The following is a 17,270-nucleotide window of genomic DNA, read 5'->3' as shown; positions in this document are numbered from 1 at the left end:
ATCATCTTGAATGCTTTCCTCTTCATTTTGAAGCCAGAGGAAATTTCCTGCTGTGTCAGAGCCGGAGCCTCTGGGGGCTGGCACTGTCTGTGATTCCAAGGGGTGCCCGCAGTGCTCATTAACATCCTTGTGCCGGCTGGCAATTGAGCGCTGAATATTCCATGGCTTGCAACAAAGCTGGAGTTGCCTGCAAGCAACTGAACCAGCTGATATCCTTGGTTGTTCCTAATCAAAGTTTAAAATGTGTTAGAACTCTTGTTGCTCATTAGCTTATTTGCGATAACTCTTTCTTTTGGAAATCTTAAAAATAGTGAGTGAATTATTTGCTAGAGAGAATCTTCAATTATGTATTAGCTCTTTCTATTTCACTGTAGCTTCTTTAAAACTGGATTTCATTTTGTGCTGCCTTAGGGATGTGGGGATTTCACGACCGGGACCTTGTGTTACGGAAAGCTCTCTATACTATGATGAGGAGTGGAGCTGAAAGGGAAGCACTGAAAAGAAGATGGAGATGGCAACAGACTCAGCAGAATAAGGAGGTTTGTACGGCTCAAAGACAGCCTTGTTAATATCATTTAGGGTTACAAGCATTCTTCTGAAGTTTGCTGTGAAAGTTTTAATTGCTATCAAATTCCTTGTGCTGCCATTTTGTTTGGGGAAAGAGATACTTTTATTTGAAATTTTCATACCAGAATGCAAATGTGTTTGTAGCTTTATGGGTATAAGTATGCAGAGTTTTGTGCCTAAAAGGTCTAAGGTGCATTTGGAATATGTAGAAAAATAAATGTGTAATTTAGCTATCAAAAGCACTTAAAAATTAATAGATGAAATCCACAAAACAGAGAGAACCCCATTTAGGAAAGATTTCCCTGAATCTTGAATTAGGATTTTTAGAGCTGTGGCCAAATATTGAGTGGAAGTGTTCTAACTAAAATAGTCTTTAAATCTGATTTGATTTTTGATTAAAAGCTGTACCTTCAGCATGTTACTATTTCCTGAAGATGTCTGTGCAGTGTCTAGAAAAGTCAGTTTCAGGAGTAATCCTGAGGGCAAACAAGTGAATGTGCTAACTCTACAGTTGGTATTTTAGATCTTTTTAATAAGTTAATGTTCTTTCACCTGAGTAGAAATGTTGAACTATTAATGGCCCAAGATACTGAACTGAGTCATGTGTGAAACTCAGGTGAGTTGTAAACACTGGTAGAGAGCTCAGCTTGCACTGTGTGTCAGCAGAGTGCTGACAGCGTTTCCTTGTGCCCCATAGTCAGGTTTGGTATACACGGAGGAGGAGTGGGAGCGCGAGTGGAATGAGCTGCTCAAGCTGGCGTCGAGCGAGCCGCGCACGCACTTCAGCAAGAATGGGGGCACTGGCGGGGGGTAAGTTCACACTGACACAGCCCCAGGCTGGCTCTCAGTAGGAAAACAGCACGGCACAACTGAGGGAAGGTGGCTCATGGCACCACAAAACTGCCTTTGCTGCTGTTATACTCTTTTGGCATGGCAGAATTATCTAAATATCCCATTATAATATTTAGCATTTTAGTCGTGATTTCTTGTACAGTTACCACACTAACTTGAGGTTATGTTGTATCCAAAAGAGTCTGCATGTAATAAATCCTAATTATTTTTCTTGTGGAACTGTTGTTTTGATTTTTTAAGATTTTTTTAATCCTTCTGATGTTTACATTCTTATAACGAACTTTCTCACACACTTTCTGTAAATAACTTATTGTTTTGTATTCTTTTATAGAAGAAGAGAAATCTGATAGACTGTTAGTTTGTCCAGTGTCATTGGCACTTTCACCCTCCAATCCACTGTCACTTTTAAAAAACTATAAATGTTAAAGTCAGAAAATAAACTTCCCTTTTCTTCACCTTGAAAGCAGCAGGTGTGTACGCTCGTGTTGCTTCATGTCCTACAGTGACATGGAACGAGCATGTTGGCAGTATCATTTAGCTTTTTTTCAGGAATATATTTGTGAAGAGATTTGGGATGAAACAGTATCTACAATATTTAAATACCCCTGACCCACATAGAGAATCTGCTTTAAATAGCCACTGTTATAAACCATCCCTTGTTTTCAGTGCAGTTACCCCCAAAGGACAGGATTATTGACCAGCCTTCAGAATGCAGAAGCTTTAGTTTTTGTGTCTAGTGTTTATCACTAAAAATATTTAGTGTTTGCTCAGTGCATAATTTTCTCTACCTACTGTTTCCCCTGGAGAAACTAATGTGTGGTGATAAATAAATTGACAAAATAAGGGATACAGCACAATGAGAGTAACAAAGTTTGTAGAAAATATTCTTTGGACTCTGAAAGAATATTTTATTTTCCCTTTAACCTTGTGATATTAAGGATAGGTAATTCTAGGAATTCAGGAGGACTTTGCTTAGAAAATTGTCAGCCACAGTGTGTCTCCTTTTCTTCTATTCTGAAGTGAAAAAAAAGATCTTTATTTTAATCTGTAGTTTGTTTCTGACGTTTGTAGATATTTTCCTGTTGATACATTTCAGTTTTCTAAGGCAGTTCAGTTCATATTTCTATTAAATCTGGTCATTCAGCCCCAGTTTTCTCTGACTTGTTCCATTTCATTCTTTATGTTCCATGTACCACATATTTTCAGTAGCTTTTAGTCAGAGATGCTCTCAAATATTATCTTTGCCAGGCAGTCAACCTTCAGTTCCCAGGTACCTACACGAGGAGTATAGGTAGTATATAAATAACCTTCTCATTGTGGTTTGCATTTATCTTTTTTTCAATCAAAATAAAGTAAATACAAATAGCCAACAGTTAATTTTTCCTTTGAAATAGTGAAAGATAGATCAGGCAAGAAATCCTTATCCTGTTAAAGATTTGAATGTATACTTCTCTTTGCATTCATTCCAAAGGCAGAATGAATGTGGCAGAATGAATTATTTTTTCAGTTTAATGAGCACATGTTCAAAGTAGGGCCCTTGACAAGGAAAAGGAATATCAAAATAGTATTTTTGAGATGGGGTATATTATGTCCTCTAGTTAGTTGCTATATTAAGCAAGCTTGCACATGAGTCTTTGAACTGTAGATGAGATGTTTTCCTTTGGTGTCGGAATTAGCTAAAGCATCAGAAGTTGTATTTGCTTCAAAAGAATTCAGTGACAAACCTAAGGCTGGAATTGTGCTGCCTCATTCACCTGCAAACTTCTTTCAGTTATTTTTCAGAGTGAGCTATGTGCAAAGGAGATCAGCAATTGTTGCTAAATTTCTAAAGATTTCTCCTTTGAGACAGTCTCATTCTGAGGCTGGAAGTTGGAAAAAGAGAAAAAGGAAAGACAGAAAAACCTGGTTCTTAAGTTCTTGTTTCCAGCATGTAAAGCAAAGTAAACTTATGAAGCAGATTCTTGTTTTGAAACAGATTTGCACATCTTCCTGTAAATGTAAAAAATGAATTCTAGATTAACATAATTGCTTCATTTATCTCCATTTACAAGCAAAAGTAGGGGCACTGAATTGAAGGAACTGCATTGAAAAAAGGAAAATGTCTGGTACCCTGTTTTTTGTTAAGAACCTAAATACTGCCATCCTGCTCAAAAGAAAATTCCAACCCCTTCCTTCACTGTGCAATTGTCAGTCAGAGCCTGTTCTCATGTGAGAGTGAATATCACCGTTGTTATTCACTGTTGAAAACCCAGGTGCTGTTGTGGTTTGAGATCATACAGACCCCGGAAGTGGATGGTATTTGTACTCATTGTCACCTCCCAGCTGTATCTGTGCTGTTGGCATTATCATTAATAAGTTCAAGGGACTTAAAATGGGGAAGAAGGGAGGGAATACTTCTGTAGTCTTCCTGTATGTCAAAGGAATTAAGTTTGAGGCAGAAACCCAGAACATTTAAACAGGAAGTACTTCTCAAATGCAAGTGTCCTCTGAGGTTTTGGACTTGGCTTGGTATTCAGAGTGCTTCAACAAACAGCTCTTCATACACAACTCCTGCAGCCATGCAAGACCCTCACCTTGTACAGAATGTAGTTTAGACCATTTAACAAGACATTGCCCTAAAACGATTTTATTTGATCTGGCATCTGTTACAGGAGTGCTATTTCTTTTAAACTGTTCAGTATATGCAGCTATTGTAGGGTGCAGATAGAAATGGTTCATTATAACATATTTACTGATTATTAGCTGTAGTTTCTAAAGGCTAATACCTCTTTTTATCTGGCCTATTTTCAGTTCACATAAAGTACTGAAGCCAAGCACAGCCAAATTGCTGTGGTGGTTCAAATATGGAACCCAAAGTATTCACATTCTGTGTTTCTTTTCCTTTAGTCAATTCAATATACCTTTTTTTACTTGAAGAATGAAAGAAGATTCCACTACTGTGCAATTTCCTGTGTTTGAATTGAAGCCCATTGCTGACAAACACTGTAAGGAAATCAAAGGAGAGGTTCCTACACCTACAGCTGCAGCTGTGGTTTGTGCTGGTTTTCATTTGGAGACGGTTAAGCAGGAAAAGAAAGGTGTCAGAAATGGAATGGAGGCAAACAGAGCCCAGAACTCAGATATCATTCTGATCTGCTTCTGGCAAATCACCAGGTCGGAGAACTTTATCCCTGTCATGTTATTTCAGTGCATCTCAGCTGTCTGAGGGTATTGGTCTCTTGCTCTGTGTGAATCCCAAAATGAGTCCTAAACTCAGAATAGCTCTTAGAGTCTGTTGGACTGAAAGTCTGGAGCTATGTGTGGGGAAGGAAAGCAATATTACCATAGGGTGCTGTTAGAAGGAAATCCAAGGACATGAGAACAGATCTTGCTCAGAATTTACAGGTGAGAGAGCAGCAGCCAGCCAGGTAGAACAGCAGGGCAGGTGACTTTTCCCTTCCAGCTTTTTGAAAGAGGCTTTCTTTCATTCCTGGCTGCAGTACAAATTGGATTTTCCATAAGAGAGGGACTCTCTTTGGGGTGCTGAGACCATGTTTCCCATGTTTGGACTGGAGGTGCTAGTGGTCCTGTAGGTCAGACTGAGATTTTTATTTGCTTTTCTTTCTATTAGTAATTTGCTCTTAGAATAAACATAATTTATTTAGTCAGAGTGCTCTGGTTGAGCAGGATTCTGCAATGCAGATTTACATACTCTTATATAAGTGGATTTCATTGTTTAAAGTTAGCTCTACATGAATAGAGGAATTAATTTCAGTTTCTCAAATTTTCTTTGGTTCTATGTTTTATTGACAAAATTACTCTGTCCCCAATTTTTGTGGTCATGTAGCCAGCATACATAAAAATCTCTGAAAAAAAGTGGAATGATCATGGGATCAAAGGATATGGCAGGTTGCTATGGATACTTGTTAATGATGATTTTTCATTCTCATTAATCTTTAGGAAAATTCATACTGAATCCTCAGCAAGAGGCACTGAAATAATATAAAACAGGCCACGTGAATTACTGGCAGTGATGGTAGAAAATGGAGCATTGAGGAGGTTTCCCAGAGAGGCTCTGAACTCTCTCTCCTTGGAGGTACCCAAAGGCTGTCTGGACACAATCCTGGGCTTTGGGTGGCCTTGATGGAGCAGGGGCTGAATAAGGGGTTCCCTAGAGCTCCCTTATGACCCCAGACACTCTGATCCTGTGGCAATGAGCAGTGGAATGTTTAATAGCAGAGAGGGGTTTGAAATGTGTGAATATGATCAGAGACAGTGAATCAAGCAACATGGGGATGTGATACTGAAGAGGAAAAAAGCCCGGTGGAATTTTGGAGTTTGTGCAGTCAGGCATGGCATCAGCTGATCAAAGGGATAGAGATCGCTCTGATAACAGCTGTATATGGAATATGCCTTTCACTTCTATAAACCTCATTAACTAGGAGATGAGGAATAATTAGAGGATTTGAAGGAAAAAAATAGGACTGATAGGCTGGAAATACTAATGTGAGAAGATAGCTGGAAATCTTTCTGGCATATTGTCTTGCCAATAACATGATTCCCCTGAGTTGCTTTTGGCTGACAGCTTACTCTGAGGTGACAAAATGGACTGCAAATGCTGAAAAGCTGTTGCAGCCAGCTGTGGAGAAGAGTTCAGTAAGGAACAGGGGAAGAAATTGCAAAACAGGGACTTTGGTTTGAACATGAGGAAACATTTCCTGATGAGTATGGGTAGCGGGAGGAGGGATCCAGAGAAGGAGATATTCATTGACCAGGGAATGTCCTGCACCAGGAACATTTCCACCCTGCTATGCTCCTAGGCTGGGATGAAGGATTTTCAAGTGATGCTCCAGGGAGGGGCTGGATGCTGTGAGACCTCTGCGAGGTTGCTGTGTTTGTCCCACACACTCTGGAGCAGTGTCCAGGCACTTCTGCTCTGTTACTGTTCTTCACATGCACAGAAAATTAACAGCAGTCAGTTCTGGAGGCTCCCTGCGCAGCTGGCAGGAAGAGGACAGGAGCTGCCTCCATTTAAGAGTGTGCCTGTGTCACCTTCCTCACCTTCATTTGTCAGGGCTCACAAAAGCTGGGCTCTGGGTGTATTATATTGTTAGGTTGCACTCAGCAGTGAATTATCATCTTCACTTTTGTCTGCTTCCCACAACCCTCCTATTTTTCAGTCTTCTTTCATCTAGTTTGTTTTTGTTTTCCAGGCAAAGGCAAAGCTTTGAAATGTGGTACTAACATTAATGACATTAAACTGGTAAAGCAGAAAGGGAGTAACTGAAACCAAAAATTCATTAAATTGTTTATGTAGTCATAGAAGGGCTTGGTAATGGTCACCTAGAGAAGTGGAGACTTTACCAGATTTATTCTTGCAGTCCAGGTAAAAGAACGACCTCTTTGGTAGAAAATTGACTTTCTAGGTTGGCTTCTAAAGGTGCTGGGCATTTCCATCTCCTGGAAGATTGTGGAGCTGATCTAAAGCATAGTGATACTAGCTGGATTTTTTTTTTAATGTTGCTATTATTTTATTTACAAAAGTGCATTTTCCTTTCCATTTCTTTTTACCTATTTCCATGACTGAAATATGGGTTTCAGAGGAGTGGGGATATAAGGGACAGTGAAGAAGGAATAGCTGCTGGGGTGTGTTGATCCAGCAAAGTCTCATGGTTGGTTCAAGCTGGTTCATAAAGTCTCAATGCTGTGTCTTCCAGGGTGGACAATGCAGAAGATCCAGTGTATGAGAGCTTGGAAGAATTCCATGTTTTTGTCTTAGCCCATATCTTGAGAAGGCCGATTGTTGTAGTAGCAGACACAATGTTACGAGACTCAGGGGGAGAAGGTAAGAGCTTTAATTAGAGATCCCTGCACCTCTGTAAATTGAATCAATTGTAAACTGATACCAGCAAAGGACCCAGCTGTAACACACCAGTGTTCATGGCAGAGCTGCTGCCTTTTTCTGGAAGGAGGAAAAAATAAAAGGAAAACACAGAAGGATACTCAATCCATTTCTATTAGATAAAAGTAAAAAAATACACGATAATTATACAACACTTGCTGAGAATCTCTTTATCCTAGATATTCCCTATTAACTTAAATAACCACCAAATTACAGAACACAATACATTTCTGACTGGTCTAAGTGAACAAAGTTCTAATTTTGCCATGTTATTTAGGTGCCCCTTAAAACTCTGCAGAAATCAATCTAATCTGACTTTGAAAATTTGAATTTTAAATGTGTGTATCTTGGATTTTTGTTTTTAATGACTCCTTTGCAGCTTCTCATTCAAAAGTTTACAGAATGTTTTATTCAGTTTGTACATGTGACCACAGAAATGTTAGATCCATATGTCGAGCCAGCTCGACCCTATCGGAGCAGGACTCAGAGCATTAAATTCAGGTCACTCTCTACCATGAACTAACAGAATTCTAATTCATGATGGGGATTTACTTAATTTAAGGGGGATGTTTGGCTGATTAAAAGAGGATGTTCAGCAGGTGATGGAGTTTACAGAAATTTACTTCCACAAGAAAATACTGCATAATTTCAGTTTCCATTGCAAATCATGAACTACAAGTAGATGGTTATAGATTATTCTGTAGGCTATTGAGAAACACACCTAAAAGACAGTGCAGAGCGAGGGATTCGTGAGGGGAACTCGTCTTGCAAATATTTCAGCAATAAAGTCTCATATTTTTGTAGCAAAAGGGAAAATAATTGGTTAGAAGCAAAAACAGTGAGAGAGTTTTCCTGGCCAAACTTGCTCTTTCCCATAATTATATGTATAAACAAGTGTAGAATCTTTCAAAGGAAAATTGTGCCCCTCCAGATGGACATTCCATTAAAATTCTACTTGTAGGATTTTTTTGAGTCCTTCCTTAACTTTATCATACATATGTGTGTACGTGCATTCAGATATATACAACATGTGGACTATAAACATGTTTGTAATGTTTCTTATGGATATCTGTTAACAGAAGGCACAAGCAGAGTATGTTACCAAAAGACCTGACAGTGTATTTACTGATGATTATTAGAAAATAATTCTGCCTAGAAGCATTACAGGAAGATACAACTCTGCTTACATGCGTGAGAGTCATCAAGATTTTGTTATAAGACCATAATATCTTTACCAATAAACAGAGCAAGAAAAATTATGTAAGAGTGGAAGATCTTCCTTATGGTTCTTTGTATGTTTCCTGACATTTTATAATGAAATTTTACCTGTTGTTGTGGCTGTTTTCTGCATTGATTACCACACTTTAGTCTGCTCTCCTGGAGCTCTGATGATATTGCAGCACAATTGTTTATACAACTCATCTGTTCTTTCATATAGTTGTAAAAATCTCCTTATTCTCTGCAGCATTTGCACCGATACCATTTGGAGGAATTTATTTGCCGCTTGAAGTTCTGCCAAACAGATGCCATTGCTCACCTCTTGTACTGGCCTATGATCAGGCCCATTTCTCTGCTCTTGTCTCCATGGAACAAAAAGACCAACAGAGAGAACAAGGTATGCTTTAAACATAGCAACACTGGCATATATATTGAATACAGTGCACACAGTACTTTCTTTTACCTGTAGATGTATTTATCTGTCAGAAGGGAAACAATACTCACTAAATTTTATTGCTGCATGTTTAGGAATCTGAGTGGCTCAATCACAAGACAATGGCAGAGTCCATTTCTTCCTTTCAAACAGCTGGAATAATATCAGCAGACGGGAGCCTCATTTATGTCAGGCACATCTCTCTGCCTTCAGTACCTCAGGTCCTACAAGAGCAGTAATGTTACAATAACGTTAAATGTCCTTCTTGAGGTTAGCAACTGCTTTTCTGTAGGATCTTCCTAATACCTGTACTTCCATAGGAAAGGTGCTGGGAAAGAAACCTCTACCAGATATCCAGCACAGGCTCAGAAACATTAGCTAGTGACTTTGATGTACAAGTTCATCTAGGTTAATCACAAGGGTCAGTGAATCAAAGTGGTGTTTGTTTTGTGTGACCTGATTGTACCTCTCTTACTTCAGGGCCTTAAATGCACAGGCTTCAGTTGTGTAGAGCAGCTGAGAGCATTTGGCATTTATTTTGGGATGAAGGGAATGCTATAGCTGCCAAGCTTGTTGCTGTTGGAGACTGCAGCAATCCAGCAGCAACCACAGCATTGCTGTTGTCCTCCATGTGCTGTGACAGGAGGGAAATGGGCACAGGGTTGCTCCAGCAGTGCCTGGGGCTTGTACCTTGTCAGCAGAGCAGCTCTGGCAGCTTTGGCACATGGCAAGGGACAGCCACAGTTGTCAAGTGTCAGCAGCAATAGCACAGGGGCCTCAGCACACGGGCAGATTTTGAGCTATCAGAATGCAACTTAGAGCTGCACCTTCTTAAAAATAGCATCCTGGAGATCCAGGCCATTCATAACTTGTAGTATTTATGCTCTCACCAAGTGTCAGGAGCAGCATCTGAAGGTGTCTGAACTACTGCAGGTACATACACACGTATTTAAGCAGCTGCTGAGCTCTCTAGTGGAGGAGACAGTTATGTCTGCATTGGAGAAGTATATGTGGTCACTTAAATACTGATGTCAATGCTTTAAGTTCTGCTTTGGCATAGAGTCCTGTAGCAGAACATTTAAAACACTACTATAAATAGATACAAAGGGAAAACATGCTAATATCCCCTTGTCTGGAGAGGATTTAAGACACATTTTGACACTTCTTATTACACACAGCCCCTGGCATTCTGATGGTCACCAGGGCCCCTCTTTGAAATCCAGTGTCTGATTAAAAACGGGTAAATACTTTTATATTAATGCAGGCTCTGCTGATGCAGGTCTTTTGTGTCTTTGTTTATGGAAAACACATACTAGGTCTCAACTGTCCCTGAGATTGCTCCCTTGGCGTTGGAGCTTTCCATGCTGCTGTGCTCAGTCCAAGTAACACTGTGAGAGGTGTGGCAGTGGTCTTGAACAGCACCATGGCAGTTTCTGTGCCAGCATTTTATTGTACTGGCATGTTCAGAAAGAGTTAAAGTGTTGTTCTTTTTAGATGAATAGTGGCACTTGAGGCATGAGGGTGAGAGCTGGGAAGTGCTGTGACTTCCTTCACAGCCCAGGAGGCAGCACACCCAGCTAGGGAATGGCAGCAGAGTCCTCACTGTGTGTGTCACACTGCCATGGACCAGCCAGCAGCTGTTGCTTGTCACTTATCCCATCTGTTGGAATTGGGGCTGGTAGGCTGTGCTTGGAGAAGTGCAGTTCCATCTAGAGAGCCACAGCCAATTGGGGCCAACACCAACGAAAGCTGCAGACCCTGCTGGGTGTCAGGTAGATGCTGCAGTCTGTGGGATTTGGTTTAGAAATTAATGGGGTGGACTCTGCTTGCAGCTGTGACAAAAAAAATACTTTTCTATCAGGAACTTGGGGAAATCTTACATTAAACCCCAACTATCAAATAAAATTCCTTGAGAGAGAAAAGGTCTTGCAGTGAAGACAGAATTTTCAAAGTCCCTCGCTTTAGCAGATTTGTTTTTCTTGAAAACAACAGTGCTTCACACCAGCCTATAAGACTATACCTTAGAATGGGGATACAATCAGCACTCAACTCAGTGAACACATTTCTGACACTCAGAATGTGTACAGGAGTTACGACAACAGTGACAGGCTACAGACAATCAGCTCTAAGCTTTGTTTTTTACTTAACTTTGTCTTTTATTAAAATGGGAGTATCACTAAGCATTTTTAATAGGTATTTTCAGTATCAGTAGAAATAGCAAGCTTTAAAAAGGATTTTTAAAAATTTTGTTTATAAACCAAAATATTTATTTAACTATGTGAAAATTAGTTAGTTTCAAGCTGCCCATAGAGAAGAAAGTCACATTTACCCTTTCAAGTTTCTATCCCAAGAAGAAAGTGCTTCAACTCTCTGGTGGTTCTTTGCTCCAAGATTTCCATCATCACCTGTCCTAGGATTACAGTCACAGATTTTTACCAGGCTGTACCTGTAAGACCAGGTGCTACCAGAAGGGAACTGCTGTGTTGTAAACTTACAACATTGCTCTCTCCTAAGTTGCCTTCTTCCTTTAAATGGTTGAGGTCAGATGTCAGTCCAGTTAGTGCCTGCTGGTAACTCAGTTAATTGGCAGAATATACATTTTCCTTGTGAAACACGTTCAGTTAATTGTATTCTCAGTTATTCCAGCCTTTTGGTTGCAATAATTTCATTGAATGCATTAGGGTAAGACCTCATATTACACCAGGAAGTGTTAGAAGTGCATTCATCTGTCACACCTGCTGTACATTTGTGCTGTTCCGGTGCCCCAGGCCGCTGCAGTGCAGAGTATTCCGAACGGCAGACTTGGGCTCCCCGCGTGTGCCTGGAGTTTCCCTGGGGAGCTCCAGTCCCGCTGTGTCCGTGCGGAGCCTTCGGGGAGCGGCGCTCCCGGGACGGCTTTGCGGGGCAGAGCGCGGCGGTTCCCGGCGCGGCCGGCAGGGGGCGCCGCCCCGCGGGATTTGGGCCGCTTCGGGCCTCTCTGGGCAGCCCCGGGGCCGCGGAGCCGCTGCGGGGGCGAGGGAGCAGCGTGTGCCCGAAATGCTGCGCCTCCGCTCTGACCGCGCGTGTGTGCTGCACCGCAGAAAGGGTTACAAACAGCATAGAAGCCCATGTGAAGTCAGGTTTCAATAACTGAGTGCCACGATGTTTGGGTGGCTTCTCTAGGTTTCTTTGCCCTTGGATTGTCTGGAATGAATACTCAGGGCAAGTCCTGAAGAGCTCTAGTGCAGAAAGATAAATGCCTTGATTAGCTGTCAGAGGAGCAGCAGTGACCTGTGCCATGCTGAGGATCCTACCCAGACCTTCAACAGCTTTTACTTGTTTTCCTAATCAAATAGAAGCGAATCGGTGGCTTTAATTAAAACTGACATTGTTTTATTTCTTAGTCTCTTGCTGGTGATGAATGATAGACAGTCTGTGACATCTGAGTGTGGTCCCTGCATGCTGAGTATAAAGAAGAGGCAGAGTCATTAGGACAGAGCCTGAGCAGAGAGGGGAAAAAGCAGAAAAAAAACCTGCTGGCAGCAGGGCTGGGCTGTAAGAGCAATAATGGCCTTTGCACTGTGAGCTCTCAGAGGCCTCAAACTGACCTCTTAACCCATATACATGTTGATCTCTGCTCTTCAATTATGTTGATTCAGTTTGAATCCAAAATCACAGTAGCTTTCTCTTGTTTTCTTTCTTAATGCTGATATCAATATATTTTTATTTCTTTGACAGTACAAAGGTACTAAAAAAAGGCAAAATAACATGTGAATCTCTGATTCTGAGCGATAGGCAGGAATATTGCAACATTTTATTGCTTTCTGCTATTCTAATGGCTCTGTCTCCAGGAAATGTTGATTGTACAGTACAAATGGCCATGTGTTTTTTCTCCAGAGATCTCCCCTCCTCCACAGGTGACTATCATTCACTCCAGGAGCAATCAGTGTATTAACCTCTCCCTCTTTTATTGCACAAACATGAGAACAGACAAATGGAGCCTAGTATAAATCATTTGTGATGCTCTGCAGCACAAATTCTGCTCTTATTGAAGCAGTGATTCTGCTTTTCACAGCTGAACCTTTTCTTCTTTTTGTAATTTTTGTTTCCCCCACCCCAATCCTTGTTTCTTCTCTGCTTCAGCGGTGATCCCCCTGACTGACTCTGAACACAAGTTACTGCCTTTGCACTTTGCGGTTGATCCTGGCAAAGACTGGGAGTGGGGAAAAGATGACAATGATAACACCAGACTGGCCAAGTAAGACCTTTCTGTAGCTTTGGTGTTAAGCAGTAAAATGTCTTGACCTGTACCTGGTGTCAGTACTGGGAGAACTGCTAACAGTGAGGGCTTGGTTCATGTGCTCTGCTTACATGGTAGAAGACATGGGGGGAGGGTTCTTCAGCTGACAGTCACAATCAGGCTGCTGTTGCATCTCCCCTGTTATGAAGTATTGCTTTTTCTTTCAAGATTTTTGACTGCTTGTTCCCTTCTTTTTTTATCTTTAGTTTGATTTTGTCTCTTGAGGCAAAGCTTAATCTACTGCACAGCTACATGAATGTAACCTGGATCCGCATCCCCTCTGAGACACGGGTAAGGTAAACTTCCCCCTTGCTCCCACAGCATGGGAGATACAAGGATAGGCTGCCTGCAAACAGCTCAGTGCCCTGACAGCAGGGACAGCCACTCATGGCTCACTGACACTAATCAGGCTTACAGATTTTTCTGATTATTTGTTTTAATAGCACTGTTGCTTGTATATTTTTTGCTGAAATGTGTCTTCTAGCTTACTTTTTCTGGTATAAATTTCAGTCATTTGTGTAATTTAAAGAAACCTTTTCTCACCATTGTCTTCTCAGAACTTTGTCTTGCTCTTCTGATGCTGCTGTTAGGGCAGCAATTTCTTTCTGAGAGTGCATATGCACATGTGGACAGCTCCCAGTTTGGAGTGGCTGACAAAGACTGGCACTAAACTGTAGCCCGCCTCTTCCAGAGAGCTGTTTTAGAACTATGCCCAGCTGGCACTGAAATTTCTCTCCAGATTGCATTGAATAGGTGGAGGGGTTGAGCTGGAAGCAAAAGGTTGCTGAGAGGATGGAGGTGATTTAGACAGCCTACACAGATGGAGTTTGAACAGAGAAACAGAACACAAAAGGAGAAAGTATTTTAACAAGCTGCAAGAGAGGAAAAATTCATTTTTCTACAGTTTCTACAGTAGTAGCTACGATATCAGAAAAAGGAGAGTCAAAATGGTCCTGCAGTTGTAAGTGGTGAGCCCTTGTGGAACCTGGGTTACCTCTCCCTGCTCACATTTGCTGCATGTTCATGGTCAGGTCACTGCAGCACTTTCCCCTCTGCTCTGTGGGAATATCACCTCTGCTCCCAACTGAGTGTTGGGGTGCTCAGGGCTTCCTGGGAGAGGACATGTAAGTACCCAGGGACAATGATGGCAGGTATTTCTATACCAGAAGTATACATATGTACAGAGCTTACCCTCCCCATGTCCTTGTAGCCAGTTGAATATTTCAGATTTATCTCTAGCAGATTTTAGGTTCATGGTGCCTGAAAGCAAGGCTGTTCTGCGGCAGTACATGAACAGAGTCCTGTTTTAAAGTACCCTAGGATCCATGTTATTGCATTTTCAAGGAAGGGGTTTTATCATGTAACCTAAAATATAAAGTGGATCTCAGACTTATGACCAGTTTTATCTGCATTGCCTTTCCAATAAACATGAATACACATCTTTGTATTCCTCAGCCTACTTGCTTGAGTTTAATGTTTGATATTTCATATGAGATGTTTAGCTCTGTGCATCCTCCCTTTAATTTTCATGCACCGGAGACCTGAATAAATAAAAAGTCAATTTAAATAAGCTAGGTTTTGAATATAATCAATTTTGAAATACAGCTGCACACAGGTTTGTGTGCTGTATGCCCCTCACAGCTTTCAGCAGCAGCTCATTCCATTCCCCTTCCATTGCATCTTCCCCAGCTCCTTTCCCGCGGCCTGAGGGACAGCCTACACTCCTGATCCTCCCTGTTCTGGCTCTCTGGGGCAGGAGGGAACTCGCTTTCCCCCATGACTCAGGCACTGATTTTCACAGAGCATCTGAGTGACTGACCTCTATTCTACAAATGTGCCTGAAATGAGCCAAAAGCTACTTAGGAACAAGCAAAATACATAGTAAGCACAGCTAGAAAAGCTATATTTAGTGATGGGACCAGTCAAAAATGTCAGTGCATAAATTAAAAAGTGTATTTAAAATCAGTGTCAAAATCTGTATTGAATTTGGGGTGGGTATTTTTGCACCAACTCCTGTATGAGATGGATTTTGCTGTATCTAATTATAATTCCTTTTCCATAGCAGGCCCCTTTGGCTCAACCAGAATCCCCTACAGCTTCTGCTGGAGAAGACGTGCAGTCTCTGGCTGACTCCATGGACTCAGACCGAGATTCCATCTGTAGTAATTCCAATGGCAATAACGGCAAAAACGGTAAAGAAAAAGAAAAGGACAAACAAAGGAAAGATAAAGACAAAACCAGGACGGATTCAGTTGCCAATAAAATAGGAAGCCTCAGTAAAACCCTGGGGATTAAACTGAAAAAGAACATGGGTGGTCTTGGAGGTCTGGTGCACGGGAAGATGAGCAGAGTCAATTCAGGGAATGGAAAAAATGGTGACACAGTAGAGAAAGTCAAAGAGAAGAAGTCCAAGTCCCGCAAAGGGAGCAAAGAGGAATCTGGACAGTCTGCGAGCACGTCTCCATCTGAGAAGACCACTCCATCTCCGACTGACAGAGCCAGCAGCTCCCCCACTGAAAAGGTGAACGCTAAACACTTCTCTGACAAGCAGTCTGACCCGTGGAAGTACAGCACAGACGTAAAACTCAGCCTAAATATTTTGAGAGCTGCCATGCAGGGTGAACGAAAGTTTATTTTTGCTGGCCTTCTTTTGACCAGTCACAGGCATCAGTTCCACGAGGAGATGATCGGCTATTACCTGACCAGCGCCCAGGAGCGCTTCAATGCAGAACAGGAACAGAAAAGAAAGGAAGCTGAGAAAAAGGCTGTGCTGAATGGCTCCTCTAGTAGGAAACTGGAGCCAGAGGCATTTTCAAAAGAAAAATTAGAACCATCTCCTCAGGACAGGGCATCACCCGTCTTACCTCAAAGCCATACGACCCAACTGGTTTTAAAGTTTAAAGACCGCACTAGTCCCACTCCCGGGTCTTTTTCGTCACCCAGCAACAGCGCCAAGAGAAGCGGCCCCATCCCGGTGTCTGCCCACTATAGCCATACCCCCCCCGTTCAAAGGCAAAGTGTCATCCATTTGCATGACGTCAACTCCAAGCCATCGAGCTTCCAGGATGATACCTACAAGCCAGTGGTTGGCACCCTGAAAACCTGTGCCACCTACCCCCAGCAGAACAGGTCTCTGTCCTCGCAGAGCTACAGCCCTGCACGGCTGCCCGGGATGCGCACGGTGAACACAGTGGAGTCGCTGAGCTACGCCAGGCCGGCCGAACACAAGTCCCAGACCTACACCAATGGCTTCAACACCGGGGACATCAGAGACTGCTTGGAGTATGCTGACGAGGATGCTCCTCAGAGCTGGCTGAACAACGACAAAAACCAAGGCAGAAGCACAGTTTGCCCAATATATTGCATCCAGCAGAACCGCTGTAAGAAGGAGAACTGTTCCTTTTATGGTCGTCCTGAGACCGAAAATTACTGTTCCTACTGCTACAAAGAGGAGTTAAAGCGCAGGGAGAGGGACAGCAAGGGACACAGGCATTGAGGATTCTTCCATGACTACTTAGTTTTACCATTTTCTTACTTACAAAGTAAACAGTGTTGGATTGCAGTAAAAGGAATCCTTAAAGAATAAAGGATTGATGAGTAAATAGTGTCTAGCTCTTCGCTTTTCTGGGGCAATGAGGAAATAATAGGAATAATTTATCATAAAAAATATTATTTTCCATTTTGTCAGTGTCTTTTTTACATGTACTGGTAAGCTGAAGGGTTGTTTACTCCTTTGTCAGTGCTGTGTATATGTTTGGTCAAAAGTTTACTAATGGTGCCTGAATTTACACTGACATCACTCAGGTAGTAGAATGATAAGGGAACGTCATACCTAGTGAAGATGTGGTGTTGTAGTAGGGTAGTATCTGCCTTGCAGACATTTGAAATTATATAGGTATAGAGTATTTCTTCCTTAGTTAAACCTAAAGTTTTCATAGCCTTTTTTTTTTAGGAGGGTAGTGATTTTGCATACTGCACATTTTTAACATGGCAGCATATTGCATTGCTACTAATGTTTGTATATTTCAGTCTGAAATTGA

The 17,270-nt window shown here is 41.7% G+C and overlaps 1 protein-coding gene across 1 annotated transcript in view; it reads left to right on the top strand.

Moving 5' to 3' along the window:
* OTUD7A (OTU deubiquitinase 7A) overlaps positions 1–16,827 on the top strand; it is a 100,511-nt gene extending 83,684 nt beyond the window's left edge. The window contains exons 11-17 of the mRNA XM_030955519.1: positions 412–539; positions 1,265–1,377; positions 7,116–7,243; positions 8,766–8,915; positions 13,074–13,188; positions 13,437–13,521; positions 15,293–16,827. Of these exons, the coding sequence (XP_030811379.1) occupies positions 412–539; positions 1,265–1,377; positions 7,116–7,243; positions 8,766–8,915; positions 13,074–13,188; positions 13,437–13,521; positions 15,293–16,726 (2,153 nt within the window). The 3' untranslated portion in view covers positions 16,727–16,827. The remainder of the gene's footprint in view (positions 1–411; positions 540–1,264; positions 1,378–7,115; positions 7,244–8,765; positions 8,916–13,073; positions 13,189–13,436; positions 13,522–15,292) is intronic.
* Positions 16,828–17,270: the final 443 nt, after the last annotated feature.

The sequence above is a fragment of the Camarhynchus parvulus genome, chromosome 10 (genome assembly GCF_901933205.1).
Source record: "Camarhynchus parvulus chromosome 10, STF_HiC, whole genome shotgun sequence".
NCBI classification, from domain to species: domain Eukaryota; kingdom Metazoa; phylum Chordata; class Aves; order Passeriformes; family Thraupidae; genus Camarhynchus; species Camarhynchus parvulus.
The sequence above is the reverse complement of the archived record's forward strand: the minus strand, read 5'-3'. Positions and strand labels throughout refer to the sequence as shown.